Raw genomic sequence first — 17909 nt, 5'->3', positions numbered from 1 at the left:
TTTGGTTATTTAAAGATATTTTTCTGTGTGCCATATTGGATTATTAATTTCCCTAATATTTTAGGATTTGGTGTCCTTAATTATATATATTTGTTATTAACACAAAAAGATTTGTTTTTCCTTGTAGAAGGTGGATTAGGGTAATTAGCTGTTTTTGGTTTTTTTGGTGAACACATTGGCTAACCCTGATAAGAAGGAAAAACATACGGCAAAGGAAAAACCTAGAGACGCAAGAATATTTGGTAGAGTCTTGCATGTTCGCTTGAGATTGAGTCCTCACAAAGAGTCAAAACACTTGATCCATGTATAAGTGTTTGTGATCATAGTTTCATATGATAATACTCTCTCGAGATCAGTAGAGAGACTGTGAAGAAAGAAGAACAAGATTTGAAGATCATTCAAGTGAAGGAGTTCTAGAAGGAAGACAAACTTAGAGTTAGCTTTTGTCTAAATCTTATAGCCGAGCAAGTGCTATACAAGTTTGTACAAGAACATATCCTTTTGAATAAGATGATTATTATTTTGGGTTCTCAAGAGTAAGAGCCCCGCAGTGTTTTTAATCCCATATTTGAGGTTTTCACTGCGTAACCAAAATCTGGTGTCTAGTTTGTTATTTTGGTTTCTGCTGCCCAGTAAGGATTGATCAGTGTACTGCAATCCCCATTCTCCAGAAAACAGTTTCTGTCCTTGTATTTTCATTTGGCATCAGAGCAAGTTCTAAAGCTTTTTAGTTGATCTGTGGTCAAGGATGGAACGTGAATATAACAGAGCCTCCAGTTCAATAAATTTCCCTCCTTTGTTTGATGGTGAAGATTACTCACAATGGAAGATCATGATGAGGGCTTTTCTCTACTCTCAAGATGAAAACATGTGGAATATAGTTGAGAATGGATGGGAACACCCAACCAAGGCAGAAGAATCAAAGAAAGTAGAAGGGTTCTCAAACCTAGGAAGGAATGGACAGAAAAGGAAGTTCGTGATAGAACTTATGACTTTAAAGCAAGGAATTCACTATTTACAGCTTTGTCCAAGAAGGAGAGGATGAGAATTAGCCACTGTGACACAGCCAAACAAGCTTGGGATCTACTTCAAGTTACTTATAAGGGAAACAAGAAGGTTAGAGGTCAGAAGTTTCACAGACTCGTATTGGAATTTGAGAACATGACCATGGGGGAAGATGAATCAATTGACGATTTTCACGCTCGACTTCTCAATGTGACAAACCAATGCCGTAGCCTTGATGATCCATTTGAGGAGCACTAAATAGTCAAGAAATTTCTCAGGGCTCTTCCTTCAAAATTTCAAGCCAAGCAAATTGCCATAGAGGAGACTCAAGACCTGGACACATATTCTCTTGACGAACTGATAGGTAATCTCAAAACCTTTGAGATGAGGATCAAGCCCAAGAAAAAGGTAAAAAATATTGCTTTCTCTTCTGTTAAAAAGAAAGATGTTGTTGATGATGATTATGTGGATTTATCGTTGTTGACAAAGGAGTTCAAAAATTTTATGAAAAACAAAAAATCCTTTGGAAACTCTTCGAAAATTTTGCCTAACAAACCTAAATGTTTTGAGTGTGGTGGAATTGGTCACCTTGCTGCCGATTGTGGCAATAAAAGGTATAATTTGCGTGGAAACAAGGCTCTAAAATCTACTTGGAGTGATAATGATGAAGGCTCTCAATCAGATGGTGAAGAGGTAAATCTTGCTCTTACTTCCTCTCTTAATATTGATGTATCTGATGATTCTGACTTAGAAGATGATACCATTGATGAAGAAACAAATGTCAAGTGTAAACAATTATATCATGCTTCAAAAATTGTTCTTCAGAAAAATTATACACTTGAAAAAGAAGTTGATTCTTTAAGAGAAGAAAAAGAGAAAATTGAGCTACAATTTGAAACTTCTCTAAAAGAATGGAATGTTGAACGTACTAACCTTGTTGATAAGATAAAAGTTTTGCAAGATGAGGTTAAGTCTGAAAATGGGGACAAGGAACATGGTGATCTCATTAATAAAATTAAAGTTTTGCAGGTTGAAGTCAAGGCTCAATCCACTTTAAATGTTTCACTAACCCTTGAAAATGAGAAATTGCAGGATGAGTTGCTTAAAGTCAAGGAAATCTTCAACAAGTTCTCCATAGGGTCTGAAAAGTTCTCCAAAATGATAGGATTTGGTAAAACTCACGGCAACAAAGAAGGGTTAGGGTTTGAAGGTGAGTCGTGCAAGCCTTTCACCTTTGTAAAAGGTGGAAGGTGAAAATTCGCTGGGTCAATCACTTGCTTCAGATGACATTGATTCTGGTCCCAAATTTCCCAAAAGACCAGAACGTAAATTGGACCTTCAAACCTATCAAAAAGTTTCTCAGGTAAGTTCTGACAGTCACACCTCTGTGTGTCAGCCCAGGTATATTAACAACCCCAAAAAATTTCATTCCTACTTGTCATTATTGTGGAAAATTAGGACACATACGTCCTAGGTGCAATATGCTTCGCAGGGCTACTCAAAATCAGAGGAAAACGTTGAGAATTAACTCACATGGCTCGTTGCAAGCTAAGTTGAAAAAGGGTCTGAATCTGATCGCCAGGATTGCAAAGCTGGCTTCAATCCCCGTGGATCTGGAAACAAAAACAAAGCAGAAGCAAATCTGGATTAAAAAATGTTCAAATAATTATTTTTCTGCTCATACAAATAATCTTGATAATATGCTTGAGCTTGCTTTCGTTCCTACTGAACATAAATTGGCTAATTCTTTTTCTAAGTTGTTAGACAGAACTCAATTTGAATCACTTAGAAGCACCGTTAGTGGATGCTCTAAGTATTGATACTCTCACTTCATTTTATCCATTTTGCATGCATTCATGGTGTATGTCTTCATGATAGTATAGGTGCATTTTCTTTACGTTTCTGCATTGTTAGGTTCAGCATCTGGAAATTCAGGATTGAAAAATAGTGGTTTGTATCCCCGAGTATCTGACAGATTGTTTTGAACTTAGATTGACAAGGGCCATACTCTTTTCCTTAAATCTGTGTGTAATGAGGTGCCTAGCATGTTTTGAATTTGCTCTTGCATCACTCTGTAATTGTGAGCTTGAACAACATATTCTCTATCACTTTGAATCCTCACATGCACACATACTCTAAGTGGTGGTAAGTCATATTTGTTGGTTGGCCTGTTCTCAATTCTCATGTTCGAAATTATTCTTTATTTTTACTGCTCCTTACCAAAAAAAAAAAAAAAGAAGAAGGGAGAATGATTTATGGAGCATGGCCAGGCTATTCCCAAAGTAAACAGGCCTCGGTCGTGACGAACGATATGAGGATTGGGAAGAAACGGGAAAGGTTTGGTCACCCCGGTGGATTGTGAAACTATTGACTCAAGTAGATGTGCTCTTTGGGATGTCCTTGTTACATCTTGTACCCTAAAGTCATCTGACTTAGGAGTTGCTAGCATAATACTCGTTACATGGGTCGTAGTATTCTTGAGCAAAAATGTTACTTTGTGTGAAAGGCCAAAAGAAAAATTCAAAATCATGCCCAGACGGTGTTATAAGGGGGAATAAAGTTTATGTGCTTCAATGTGTTTCGTATGTGAGCCTTGCTTTTCAGGTTTCCATAAATGTTACACACCCCATCTTGAGATATGTTCACTCTTCACAATAAGAGGTATAGAATACTCGATCACCTTCTATCTTACCTTGTGATTGTCAGCATAAATTCACTCGTGTGAACTTTTTTTGTTGCACTCTTGTTTATGGTTAAGTTGTATTGCTCTTGTTGGAAAAGCTATGCGAATTCAATCTGTTCTTAGCATTTGGATACAAACCCACTCATTGTGTGTTTGCATTTCATTCTTGCATCTTTCATAACATGATCACACTTAGGGGGAGTATTAATACTTGGCATATCTTCCTCTGATTGATTCGACTTGGGCTACTGTCTACTATGCACCATCTATTTGTGATCCTCCTTCTACATTGCTTCGGCTACGTAAGTTACCTTTGTCATTCCTATTCAAAAAGGGGGAGAAATTAGATGTGTGAGAAATGTGTGACTATGATAACATTATTTTATCTTATGCATTTAACCAATGTGTGAGAAATGTTTCAGGAATGAATGGATGAAGAGTTGTGAGTTGTGATGCTCCTCCTGTACTTGTTGAGGGGGAGAGTTTGTCCAACTTTATGTTTTGTATAGGAATGCCAAAGGGGGAGATTGTAGGTACAAGTTTTGTGTGTTGGCATTCCATACAAAACGGGAAAGTATCATCGAGGTTAATAGGTTTAATATCTTTTGGTTATTTAAAGATATTTTTCTGTGTGCCATATTGGATTATTAATTTCCCTAATATTTTAGGATTTGGTGTCCTTAATTATATATATTTGTTATTAACACAAAAAGATTTGTTTGTCCTTGTAGAAGGTGGATTAGGGTAATTAGCTGTTTTTGGTTTTTTTGGTGAACACGTTAGCTAACCCTAATAAGAAGGAAAAACAGACGGCAAAGGAAAAACCTAGAGACGCAAGAATATTTGGTAGAGTCTTGCATGTTCGCTTGAGATTGAGTCCTCACAAAGAGTCAAAACACTTGATCCATGTATAAGTGTTTGTGATCATAGTTTCATATGATAATACTCTCTCGAGATCAGTAGAGAGACTGTGAAGAAAGAAGAACAAGATTTGAAGATCATTCAAGTGAAGGAGTTCTAGAAGGAAGACAAACTTAGAGTTAGCTTTTGTCTAAATCTTATAGCCGAGCAAGTGCTATACAAGTTTGTACAAGAACATATCCTTTTGAATAAGATGATTATTATTTTGGGTTCTCAAGAGTAAGAGCCCCGCAGTGTTTTTAATCTCATATTTGAGGTTTTCACTGCGTAACCAAAATCTAGTGTCTAGTTTGTTATTTTGGTTTCTGCTGCCCAGTAAGGATTGATCAATGCACTGCAATCCCCATTCTCCAAGAATATCACCTCCGAAACATAATGAACAAAAAAAAATTAAAAATCGATTTGGTCTAACTTTCAATTTCATAAATGATCTACATCAATGGAACTAGAAAATTTAAATGACTAGACATCGTAGATAACTTGATAAACTCCTACCATTTCGTGCATCAAAGAGAAAGAAAAAACAAAAGAACCAACAGTGCTATAAATAAAATAAAACCTGAGTCCATTTTCAGAAAATCATCCATATAGATCAAAGGATACGAGTACAAGTGCCTTGAGTTGTGACGGGATGGGATGGATCTGATGTAGGGTCCTGTTTTTTTTTTTATACAGTAGTGTTGGGCTTCAACTGGGTAGGGAAGCTGTTTGGGCCTCATTTGGGCTCTCTGTTTCGAGTGGCTCAAGTCCGACAAGATCTGGACGGGTCGGATCCGGGTAGTGTCGTGTGGTTGCGAGATCCAACTGGAGGATCCGAACTCCAGCGAGCTCCGTCGAGTGGTCGAAAGAGGGAGAGCTGGATTGTTTGATGGTCGATGGTTGGGATGTTAAGTTCAGGTGAGGTCCCGTCGCAGTGGTTCTCTCTACCCAAAGTGGGTCGCTCTGCAATTCCAACCCCCGTTCATCTCATTGCCTCTGCCACTTCTATCCGCCTCACCCACCGCTTCCGCCTTCATTCCCTTCTCCGCTCCTATTTTCAGGTCTCCCTTTTTTCCATTTTCGTTTTCATTTCATCTATAATCTCATCAAAGATTAATTGACTGACCTATGCTTTGCTGCCACTTATGGAATTTTCCATCTCTTGTCTGTTGTTTAAACCCAGAAACTTGTTCATATCAGGCCCTTGCATAAATTGAAGCAAGGGTTCAGCACTATACCATTGTCAACTCATACTTCAATTTGCTCTACTTTCTTTAATGGAAGAGACAACACCAATGATCTCACAAATGAAGACATGCCCAACTCTAAAACGTCCACGGGAAACTCCTTCACTGGAAGACAATGGACAAATCTTCTCCTTGCTCTTAATATCATGTGAGTATCAATCACTTCAGAACACTCGTAAAACAAGGATGACCTGTCGTTTAGTATATTTGCATCATGTTTTACTTTTCTGAATTGGACCCTGCAATTCTCTTGACAGCATAATGTTTGCTGTATGATGTGAACAGAGTTTATATCGCGCAAGTTGGGACACAAAATGACTTAATCCTATGGGGTGCCAAGGTAAGACTTGCAATACCAAATATGGGCTCATATTCTTTTCATTACAGAAGCTACCAGTAAGTGGGTTTTTTCTAAGTCTTGATATATACACACACAGATAAATAGGCTCATCGATAAAGGGCAATTGTGGAGGCTCGTCACGAGTTCCTTTTTGCACGCAAATGTTGGCCACCTCTTGGTATGTTATGAATCTTAGGCTTTCTGGTTCTGAAGTCTGCATCTCAATCTGATGTTTGTGATTGTGTGCGTATTCAGGTTAATTGCTATTCTTTGAATAATGTTGGCCCTACCATGGAGAGGCTCAGTGGTCCAAAGAGATTTCTTGCGATTTACTTCACCTCTGCAATTGCAAGTAACAGCTCATGATCTCTCTACAATAGCCAATAAAAATTGCTTACAGACTATTACTGATTCAGTGGTTTCAAGAAAATCAGGTTCAGCAATGAGTTATTGGTGCAGCCAGGCACCTGCGGTTGGTGCATCAGGAGCAGTCTTCGGCTTAGTAAGTCATTTTTCACCAGCCAGAATGATTTTCTACACTTCCTACATGCACCACGTAACTGAGCAGAGCAGTTTGGTTTGGTTTTAGCGGTAGCTCTGATATTTTGCATGAAAACTTGCCTGATTAGTTGATCTCTATAGATCCATATTATCACAGTCAGCCTATTACACACCTTTGCCTAGTAAATGAGCTCTTGGGTACTTTACTTTACATAGTTAGCCTAGTTAGCCAGTTTTGTAAGGCCACATAGGCTCCTAAGAATTGGTATCGAGGGGGACGAGCTACATTAGCCCATATTATGATCCCATGAACCATTTTTGTAGAGGCAAGTTTCATGAATGATCTCCTCTTATCTTGAGCCAATCAACCAACATATAGAAAAGAGAAAATCAGTAAAATCAGTCTCAATGGTGGATTCGCACATAGTGCATATGAGCATGTCACTCCTTCAGAATACTAAGTATTTTCTATTTTCTATATGTTACAATTGTGACTTCAGTTCTAGCCTATTTTCTCTGATTACTAGTTATAAAACTTACTTAAATAACACTGAGTATCCTGTTAAAGGAAACTTTCTTGGTCCAGAATAATATTGTCTTGAATAAACTAAGACTAGTTCTTGTGGTGTTGGACAAAGAGGGATAAGATGTCGGGATGCTACTGTGGGACTTAGATTCTGCAAAATGGTTAGTAGATTAAAGAAGAAAAACAAAATTTTAGAAAACAAGGATAGAAACTACGAGCATCAGCTGGTAGGGTGTTAAGAATCACTCCTAGAGTGATGAAGGAAAATTCTGGCATCACAAGAGCTTTCACTATTAAATTTTTTAAAAAGTTACATAGTAGCCCTTTTATAGTGCCATTGATTCATGAATCATTCAAACTACCCAAATTAGTGCACTTAGGAATTATATAAGAGACATAATTCTTGACACATATTATAGCAAACACTATAACATAGAGAGGATGAAAAGAAAATGAACCTATATTTATGTATGGATTGCAATTATTATGTGTGAATTGCATTATTACACATGCATTGCATGTGTGAATTGCAACCTATAATATGACGCTCAAAACTTTTTTTTGATCAAAAGATAACTTCATTCATGATGAAAATGGTTACAATGAATAGAGTGCAAAGGAGCACTACCAAACCAGCAATAAGGTAGAGGTAGAAAGCATCCTTGCCCACTTTAGACTTTGACTGAAAGTCTATACTGACAGACTGATGGAGCCACAAAGACCCTGACTCCAAACAAAGTAAAGGCTAACCAAGGTTTAAGGTTTCTTTGGAAAGACGATGGGCAACTTTATTGCCATCCATTCTTACAAAGTGCCAACTACAAACTGAAAAAGACTTAACTAAAAACTTGACTTCATCTAAGATATGACCCTCAGAACTGAGATCATCACTCTCAACTTGCAAAGAACTAATGACATTTAAAGCATCACCTTGAACCTCCAGATTTCTAAACCCAATATGAAGAGCAAACCTGAGACCATGTAGAAGGGCTAGAGCTTTGAAAGACCTTGGGGAAAGGTTCCCAATCTGTGGGACAGCCATGGCACCTCTTAAGCTTCCTCCTTCATCTCTGAACACCACACCTAAACCACAAACACCATTTTTTGCATCCCCTGCTCCGTCAAAGTTCATCTTCAGACAACCTTGCCATGGTGGCTTCCAGATTACATTATGGTTTGGGGCAGCTTGCACAGCTTCAGTTCAGACCAAACTATGTGAGAAGAGATAAAAACTTGGACAAACTTATTTAGTGTGGTTTGAAGTTGGCTCTTGTATCTTCTTGTCTTTAAGCTAGAAGGATAACTATTATGTATGTTAACTTTTAATATGTTATGGAATATCAAGTGATACTTCCTTCAAGCTCATTCTGACATGGTTTTGCTCTTTCTGATTTCCCATTATTAATTGAACCCCTGGTGATGATCTTTGATTCAGGTGGGATCTCTTGCTGTATTTGTCATGAGGCATAGAGGTCTGGTTGGAGGTGGCAAAGAAGATCTAAAGCACATAGCATATGTAATTGTCCTAAATATGGTACGCTCATTCTCAGGATGATATCTTAAATTTTTTGCATGACCCAAGCCCTTGTCTATCTGAATGACTTAATTGGTTCCCTTTCTTGTCTCCCGCATCCTTTGGTTTGGAAAAACTGAAATATAAATGTGTCATTTTTTTTTTCTTTTGCAGTCTATTGGGCTGTTCTCCAAAGGCATTGACAACTGGGGCCATGTAAGCTGAACACTGCAACATATTCTCTTTCTTTTGCGCTCCTTTGTTGTTATTATTTATTTAACTAACCTGTTTAGAACTGTGTTCTTAGATAAATGCTTTAAAAAAATGAAAGGAAAGGAGGGTGCCTAATTAGCATGGGGGCAAAGAGAGAATTGAATTCTAATTAGCCTGCTTCAAAATTTCTTTGAGATTAGGTTTAAAAATGACGGGAAAAGATATGACTAATTTGGTGTAGAGAGAGAAATAGAGAGTTTTTCTCTTTCAACTTTCAGTTTTGCTTTCATTTCTTCTCCGACATTCTAGTCACTGGAATTGAGTTTTTAACTTTACCTCATCCTGTCATACAACTAGACATGGTGTGAGTTTACTCATAAGTCGCAACACATCTTTGTAAAAGTTGAGCTGTGCTAACATTTTCACTAAATGGCCTTGTATTAGTGATATGAATAATTCAAGAGCATAATTTTGATACTTCTGCGTACTTTGAAGTTATTAACACAATAGAGATATCCTCTGCACTAAATTCCTTCACCAAAATCCTTATCTTTGTTTTGGGTGACCTGTGAATCTCAGCTGGGAGGCTTGCTTGGTGGAGCTGCCACAGCATGGCTTTTAGGACCTGCCTGGAAGTACGAATTTTCTTCCACTGATAGACGAAGGATCTTTGCTGACAAGGCTCCTATTTTCTACCTCATCAACAGGAAAACTAGATCGTAGGCATTATATTCATAGCTCAAATAATTGTACCTTTTACATTCCGAATTATAGAATGTGCTGTACAGACTTGTGGGGAAGTAGTTGGCCAAATTAGACATAATTTCCTATTTTGATGCTCCAGAAGTCATCTATGCTTTGGTCAGATGTTAATTGACCCAATTCTAAATCATCTTCTAGAATCAACCTACTTTGGTTTACAAGATCATCCAGGTGTACTGTGTAATGCCATTTTTCTTATTATATTCCATTACATACAATATGAATTACTAGGGGGGGATGCTGAGAGATTTTGGAATTTATCTGTTTTAGTATCTTGTTGTGTACTTGTGTGGATTAATTGGGTTACATTGGTAGATTAATTTCTCATCTTGCTTCTGTTGGAAATGTCCATGCGACTATAATTATTCTTACAATTATTACCATGTTGGTTAGGCACCACTGATGGTTATGGTGGGAACGGTGAAGGTGGCCGTTATGTTGAAAGCTAAGTTGGCTCACTGTGTGGGTGGTCTTTTGGGGGACGGCCGTGCCACCTAGCACATTCGATTCCCTAATCACATTAGCATGATAGGCATTTTCAGGCCAATACTTGAGGGCGGATGATGATCACCATTTGATTTTGATGTAATGGTATCGGATGCTGTCAGTACCGAACAAGCCATTGAAAACTCACTATTCTATTGGTACTGAAAGAAGCCGGATGGTCATTCTTGACTGGACATGAGACTTGATCTTGAGGAAAAGCAGAAAAATACGTGTCGAAAGTCAGATTGGTGCAGCAATTTCACGATAACATTTATCTGGCCATTTAACAAGTATATATGATTTTCCTTTTTGAGAATGAACAAGTATATATACAAATTGGTGCAGCAATTTTACTTAGCCTGGCATTGCAGATGCTCCAAAAGAGCCTGTATATTTTACAATTGATTTAATGTAAGAAACGGTTCCTTTAGGAAAATCTGCAGGGCATGCTTCAACTGGTCACAGACACACACACTATCTCCAAGAGGTTTCCCTTTGAAAAGAACATCCTGCATCAGTGAGATCAGAAATTGTAGAAGTGAAATGCAAGGCCTGCCACCTTTTGGCTTTGACCTGCAATCATCTCTTGATTCACTTACATGTCTCGCTTACGGGACATGTTCTGTCAAACTTTTACATTGGCACACTGCCATCCTCGCCGAAACAAAACTGAGTATGGTAGATCATTATGCTACGGTGTTTCATATGCTTGCAACTTTTCTGTTGTATAATGGAAATGAACCATCAACTTCACCAACAAAGGAGATGAAAGATGAAGAGTCCACAAAATCCCAGTAATCGTATCTCTTTGTAGAAAGGCCCTACCGCTAAAGCTGCAAAAAAAAAAAAAAATCAAACAGTTAACTGGCATACTTTGAAGTAAATATCAATATGACACGTAAAGAATGCTAATGGTTAACAGAATCTTAGAGGCACATCAGCAAAAGACAATGCTAATAGTTCTTGCTTTTGTACTCCCTTTTTCCTTTTTGGTAATATTTTGTTCTCTTAGTTGTGGACCTTAGGTCCACTTTTGCACTTCACTGCATAGCATGCACAAGTTGTATAAACATCCTCGATCACATTTGGTTGCATGTGGATCTGATCAATTATAAAATTCTACCGCTAAAAGAGATTGCATAATCAAATCAAATCAGATGAATAAATTCAAACTCAAAACTGATTCTCAAATCTCAAGTCTTCATAAAGGTTGCACTAAATTTCAGTTTATATAGATCCAAGAAGCTCCAAATCTAATTAAGATCGACGCTTCTGTTGTATAAGTTACATTACAATTTTGTTTATTTAAATTCAAAAAAGTATGTCATAATTTGAATTGAAAATCTAATCATCATGGTTTAGCCACACAAAATAAAAAATATAAAAAATTAACAGATTCAGATTTGGATATTGCTAAATCTGCAACCCCCCCCCCCCCCCCCCCCCCCCCCCAAAAAAAAAAAAAACGAAAAAATGGGTAAAACTGTGCCATGGCACTTCTTTATAATCTCAAGTTCTTATATAACCTGCATTGGTAAAGCAGGGCAGCTTCTACATGTTATCAAAACTCTCATTACTGATAGCACTTCATCTACACAGAGACCTATTTGGCTATAATAGGCTAATTGCTAAATCAAAAATTAATAATGCCTACTATGTAATGAAAAAAGGACGGTCATAATTTCTCATCAACCTGAAATCTAGCATGCATGTCTATATGTACCATATAACCAAAAGCCACCCAAAAAAATTTCTCATGGTGTGTTACAAGCTATCCATGTCAGATAAATAAATGCAGGACAAGAAGAAGAAAAAAAACAAAATTATTAATTGTGACTTACATGATGGGGTTGGGGCGGGTGATGGAGACCTCAAGCCTTTTGCACTTTTCTTGTAGCCTGGACTAGAAGCATAGGACACTCCGGGCACGGGTGATGCATGTGGGGCCACTTGAGATGAGGGACTCATAGAAGGTGAGTAAGGCGAAGTTCTAGATGCATAAGGAGGGGGGATACTAGGGTTAAAATGAGGAGTCGGTGAGGAGCTTGGATGAGTAGAACCATGGTAAAAACATGGACGAGGAGGATGTGTAGTCTTGGAGGGTGAAGGTGCTGAAGAGTAAACTGTTGGAGCAGGATTTGGAGAGATTGATGGTCCTGCAGTATCACTTAGTTCTGGTGATGGAGCTGGAGAAGGAGTTGGAGGGGTGGCAAAAAGTGTACCCTTCAAATAGGAGGATAATCTGATACTTTTGACCTTACCAAAGACGGAGTTATCAAGGCCGAGATTTCTTGCAGGAGAGCCTGTAATTGTCTGAGCTAACTGTTTCAACCTCTGTGGCAGAAGTCCCCCAAAAGCAGACATAAGCGAAGCTTGAACTTCAACTGGGGAATCTGTAGTTGAACCCAATGTGTTTGTTACTTGCAGAAAGACATCCTGCATAAATAGGAGAAAATAACTTTCATTCACGTGCAGATAAGTTGAGACCATTAACCACTATTGTATAATCTGATAATTCCGATCCTTAATAACTATTAAAAACCAAGTGGACTTTAGCTATTCTTTTTAATTCTCTAGAAGCAAAGTCAGCACTCAGTGGCTATCTATCTTGTGTCTTTGACTCCTTAATGTCAAAGACTAAGCTTTACCATTTCATAACTGGAAACAATACTCGGCATAGGATTTAATATATAGGGCATGGAACTTGGCATCTGTCATAAAGGTTTTGATTCAAATGATGGGCCATCATGTTATAGTACTGATCCAATATACTTACAACCTAGACACCAGGACCACAGACCAAAGAACCTAGACATCAGGACCAGAAAACTAAACTTTGAGGCACTCCAATCTTGCATAGAGAAGATAAGGATAGAACTGGATTCACTCCAATGCTTCACACCAAAACTTGGTTTCATAACAATATTACCATCGCAGGGAAATCAGAATAATTTGTGATAACTTTTATTCCTCAAATCATGACTTTGCTTCAGGACTTGCACAGGGTTATAGCAAAAAAGATAAATCCAGTTAAACTAGCATATAAGACATAATTAAAGAGAAAATTTTCCTACTTCCAAACCTGATCACAAATGTAAAACTTCTAGACAACTAACTGAAACTGAAACTCAAAATTGAAGTCTGAAAGAATTCCCCCCATAAATCTGCCCCACGGCTGTAGTCGACATGATTAAAGAGAAAATTTTCCTACTTCCAAACCTGATCACAAATGTAAAACTTCTAGACAACTAACTGAAACTGAAACTCAAAATTGACGTCTGAAAGAATTCCCCCCATAAATCTGCCCCACGGCTGTAGTCATTAATACAACCACAAAGATAGAAATGGATTAAGCGCACTCTTTCCTTTTTTTGCACTCATAGACCCTAAATGGTTTGACAATAAGCTCACCACTGATGAGAATATTAAATACATAATAAATGTTTGTCCACATCTGAATAGCTTAATCTTATGGAATACTGGTAAACCAAAAAAATTTAACAGACCAGAAACCCAAATTCTGATGCCTGGAGAGAAATGAGGAAATGGATTCTAGAGTAGGTGTTATACCTCGTAAGGCCATAGATGCAACCCAAACCTCAGCTGCTCCTTTAGCTCACCAAAATTTTCCACTATTTCAGTTATTGAATTATTGAGAGTAAAGTTAAACAGAATCTGCGGTATCTGCCAGAGTGAAGCAGCTTTCCCAGGAATCACAGTGATTCCCCCAGGATACTTTAGAATCTCAAACATATATGGTTGCCCGAACGTTGATGCCGTCAATGTAAGATTAGATTGCTTAAGGAACAGCTCAACCAAAGATGATTTCAGCACACTTAAGGGCACTGGAAGTATCGGAACATTCACGGCATCGGAAAGAACACCGAACACCACATCAGTCCAGTTAGATGCACCGTATTGGTGCATGGACAAAATAGCCACCTGTTGACAAAATGCAAAGTTTAGTTTGATTATTCACCTTGTTGGACTGAAAAATGATACGGTATACAATGGAAGAAGATTGAAATTGTACCTTTGTACCTGGGACACCTATTTCCCCATAGATATCGTATTCTAATTGACCGATGTGTGGAACAAGCTCTCGAACTGGCTTTTCCAGTCTGAAGTATGCCTGAACTGTGGCTGGAAATAGATAAAGGTAAAACTAAGCATCTTCTACTGACTTGGTCAAAGCAATAAATAGCATGCATCTGAGGAACAAAAATACTATCGGAAATAACTCTTTTGAAAACCAATAACCAATGAGTGGGAAAAGTTGTTATAGAATGGTAGGTGCAAACACGTTACATAAATGGAGCTAAAGTAGTTCTGCAGCGATTATCTCCACTAATACTAACAAATTGGTCCAGTCTTACCACATTCACAAATCTAGGGTCCTTACATCTTAAAACAAGTCAGTATGAATAATAATAATAAGAAGAAGAAGAAGAAGAACAATATAATACTGAATCCAGTCCTGAACCAAGGTGTCATTAGAAGCTTAGAGCACTTTTGGCAGTCTTTAAGGTATAACTCAGCGCCTTTGTATCCTGAGACAGACAACACAGGGGTTCCTAGACCTCTTAGTTACCAGATTTACAGGTTGAGAGATTTAACAGATCGTCTTAAACTTGCTTACTATATCCCATGACCATTATGCTTAGCTTTGATATTTTGAGGTGACAACTGATTAACATATCGATTACGATGGATTGGTTTTATCCCACATGTTAGTACATTAGAAACCTAGTAAGATCTACTGGTTCTCAGCAGTTGCCACATTCCTGGCTAGTGCTGTTGGGGGTGGGGACGTGACACCTAATTCTTTGACAAGGAGGTGTAATGAAATGCATAACCAATTCCTCAAAACGCCATCAATGCTTAAAACCCAAGTGACAAGGCAATATCCTATACATAGCCAGGTGGTGAGTCTTAACATTGCAGGACCCGAATTATCAAACACGGTCAACATCCAACATAATAATCATATAATTCATTACATTTGAAAAACATCAAAAATCCCTAATTTTTAGGTAAACCACCACAAATGAAGATCCACAACCACCAATACCAGCCAAATCTAAACCACCAAAATCTCAACAACAACAAAAAAAGCGACAAAGAAAGACGAAATTTTGGACATACCACCGAGCTTAATGGCCTCTTTGGCATCGAACCCATTATCGACGGAATGTCGAGGAAGGATCCAGAAGATCCCGGAGAGAAAAACCGAGAACCCGAGAATCAAAACGAAGACGCATCGAAAGCTGAACTGGTGGGCGATTCCGTTGAAGCATCTGGAACATTGAGGACAGACGAACCCAGAAGCAGAATCGTGGGGTTGGTCACTCTGGTGGCTGTGCTGCTGCTGCTGCAGGCTTTTCTCACCTTTCCCCATTTGCAGAGCATCTGGGACTCACACACTGACACACACAACAACAAGAAGGGCAACAAGGGCACCAAGAGAAGAAGAAGAAGAAGAAGAAGATGAAGATGGAAGAAGATGTGAGAGACAAGTGTTCATGGTGGGTATCGCCCCATTAATTAAAAAGAAGAGAGCTTTTTTTTCTTTTCCTCTCTCTCTCTCTACTCTCTTCTTCAAGTCTCACCCTCTTTCTTTACACCACACACGCAGAGTCCACTTACACTTACTTATTTTTTTTATTTTTTTTGAAGTAATATTTTATTATATTGTAGGCTACCCAACGTTGAGAAGAAGCAAAGGCTGAAAAAGAAAGGGGGGTGACAAGGAGCATAAAGGTTAAAAAAGATTATTTCAAATGTTATGGAACTCCGTAAATATTCCATCTGTGATATAAAATTTTAATTCGAAACATTATCCATCTCTAGAGGCTTTAGGCGTTAGCCCAATAATATAAGTTCTATGCATTTACTTTTTTTGTTTTTTAAGTAAGAAGAGATAATAATGTTATTGTCTTATTGATGGTGTAAAATAGGTTTATGAGAGCACTAGGGGCTGTGAGTTTATTTGTCGACTGGCATATGGGGGCTCGATTCTTGCTGACGCTGTACACCTTTCTTTGTGGTCGGATTGTGCTACATTCTAGCTCATTCTCTCCCATTTTCGCTTTATTTTTTGCACACAAGGTTGGGAAAACATTGGGTGCACACCATAAGTACAGCCCAATAAATCTTCTCTAATTAGTATCCTCGGCAAGTCAGCCCATGGTCAGTTACAAGTGTTGAATTCATTGTTCGGTTACAAGTGTCCCGAGCTTACTCGGATAATGTTGAGACCGTTGTGGTTTATATTGGCTCTAGTAGTAAACTAGTCATTTAATCTTTTAAGCTTGAACTAAAGAATTTTATTCAACTTTAGTTCTAGATATGAAAGAGCATAGAGTACAGTTGAAAACTAAGAACCCTAGCCTCGCTCTCACACCGCACGAGGTTGGGCTAGGTTTTGACGAAGTCCCCTCTCGTCCGGCGGCGCTCAACGTAAGTGCTGGCTTTGCCTTGCCAACGTTGTATTGCTGCCGGATGGGTGATGTTGGTATATGGTCCTTTTAGCTTTTGGACTGGCTTCGCTTGGGGTGTGGGCAGTGGGTTTCGGTGCTGGTCTGGTTCGGAGCTTCTTTGAGGTGAGGCTGTTGTTCCGTTCTCTCATCCAGGCATTGGTCGGCAACGAGGGCGACTTCAAGGAGTTCTACTAGTAGCTTGAAGTGCAAGTGATCCAAATCGATCGGTTTTGGGTTTGGCTGTGTTGTTATAAGTTTGTCGGTGCCTCTTGGTGGTGGTCATGGCGACGCAACGTCTGTGGTGTGCATGTGACGACACTATTTCAGGAAGGTGATGGCTGGATCTGGGCCGACCCAAGTCTGCTGGGCCTTGGGTGCTACTATGCTTTTGGGCTATTTTAGGCTACTAGGGTTTTAGATAGTTTTTTGTTGTTTATTTCCAATAATTCTTTTTTTTTAGGGAGCTATGCTTGTGTCACACCCCTGATTTTTAACAAAATTAAAAATCGATATATAATCTCATACTTATATATGCGCGATCGTTCATCCATCAATACAAAATACCTGGAAACTTTTTCCTTTTAACCCAAGTACACATTGATGCCCTGAACCCACAATAATAACATAAACTCGCCCTCCACAGAGTTATGTAATACAACAGCTTACGAATTAAATTGTCACAACAAAATAAAACGTAAATGCTCCTCAGAGCTCACTACAAGCGGAAGTCTTTATAACGGTAAAGTCACAAAATTGACTTCTTACCATTAAGCTGCAAGCACGCTACCTCAGCATCAGTCACGATTATCCTGACTTGCAGAAATAACCCCTACACCGTTGGAATAGTGCACCGGGTTGCCACACAACAAACCTGGTAAGCTTTTGCAAGCCCGTATGAGTAAACTCAAAACCACAAAGCAAAACACATTTCTTAAGTCATCCCAACCTAAACAACGATAAGCATACATCTCACACCTACAGCCATCTATTTCATAATCGTCCATCTCATGCTTACGTAGGTCAACTCGTGACTAAACTACATGCTCAGATTCTAAACCTAGCATCCCATTACACAAATTTCCCGTTAAACAAAACCTCCTCAGATAATGTTTGGAAATCCCTTAACGCACAACGGTAAGTCACAAGGATCACACTCATTTCCTTCCTACCGGAAACCTTGTCATCAACATGACATCAAGGTGAAAACAATGAATCACCTTCCTATCCTCACACAGAGCACAATCGTCACCACTA

General features: G+C 38.6%; 2 protein-coding genes and 1 long non-coding RNA gene across 3 annotated transcripts; 2 read left to right on the top strand and 1 right to left on the bottom strand.

Annotated features, from left to right (window-relative positions):
- The first annotated feature begins 5276 nt into the window (after window positions 1-5276).
- On the top strand, window positions 5277-9950 carry LOC112176866 (RHOMBOID-like protein 10, chloroplastic). Its single transcript, XM_024314971.2, has 9 exons — window positions 5277-5649; window positions 5772-5983; window positions 6121-6175; window positions 6273-6353; window positions 6431-6527; window positions 6610-6677; window positions 8638-8736; window positions 8890-8931; window positions 9508-9950. The coding sequence occupies exons 1-9, from the start codon at window positions 5485-5487 to the stop codon at window positions 9649-9651; spliced, it is 963 nt and encodes a 320-aa protein (XP_024170739.1). The 5' UTR covers window positions 5277-5484; the 3' UTR covers window positions 9652-9950.
- A 502-nt stretch (window positions 9951-10452) lies between these two features.
- LOC112176865 lies at window positions 10453-15806 on the bottom strand. The gene is made up of 5 exons (XM_024314970.2): window positions 15322-15806; window positions 14210-14319; window positions 13747-14118; window positions 12018-12612; window positions 10453-11009 (listed from the first exon to the last, which is right to left on the bottom strand). Exons 1-5 carry the CDS (start codon window positions 15572-15574, stop codon window positions 10927-10929), a joined length of 1413 nt encoding a protein of 470 aa, XP_024170738.1. The 5' UTR covers window positions 15575-15806; the 3' UTR covers window positions 10453-10926.
- LOC121050524 lies at window positions 15535-17048 on the top strand. The gene is made up of 3 exons (XR_005803236.1): window positions 15535-15701; window positions 15874-15936; window positions 16134-17048. It is a non-coding gene; the product is annotated as an uncharacterized LOC121050524 (long non-coding RNA).
- Window positions 17049-17909: the final 861 nt, after the last annotated feature.

The sequence above is a fragment of the Rosa chinensis genome, chromosome 7 (assembly GCF_002994745.2).
Source record: "Rosa chinensis cultivar Old Blush chromosome 7, RchiOBHm-V2, whole genome shotgun sequence".
Taxonomy (NCBI): Eukaryota; Viridiplantae; Streptophyta; class Magnoliopsida; order Rosales; family Rosaceae; genus Rosa; species Rosa chinensis.
This window is presented reverse-complemented; position numbering and strand designations above follow the sequence as displayed.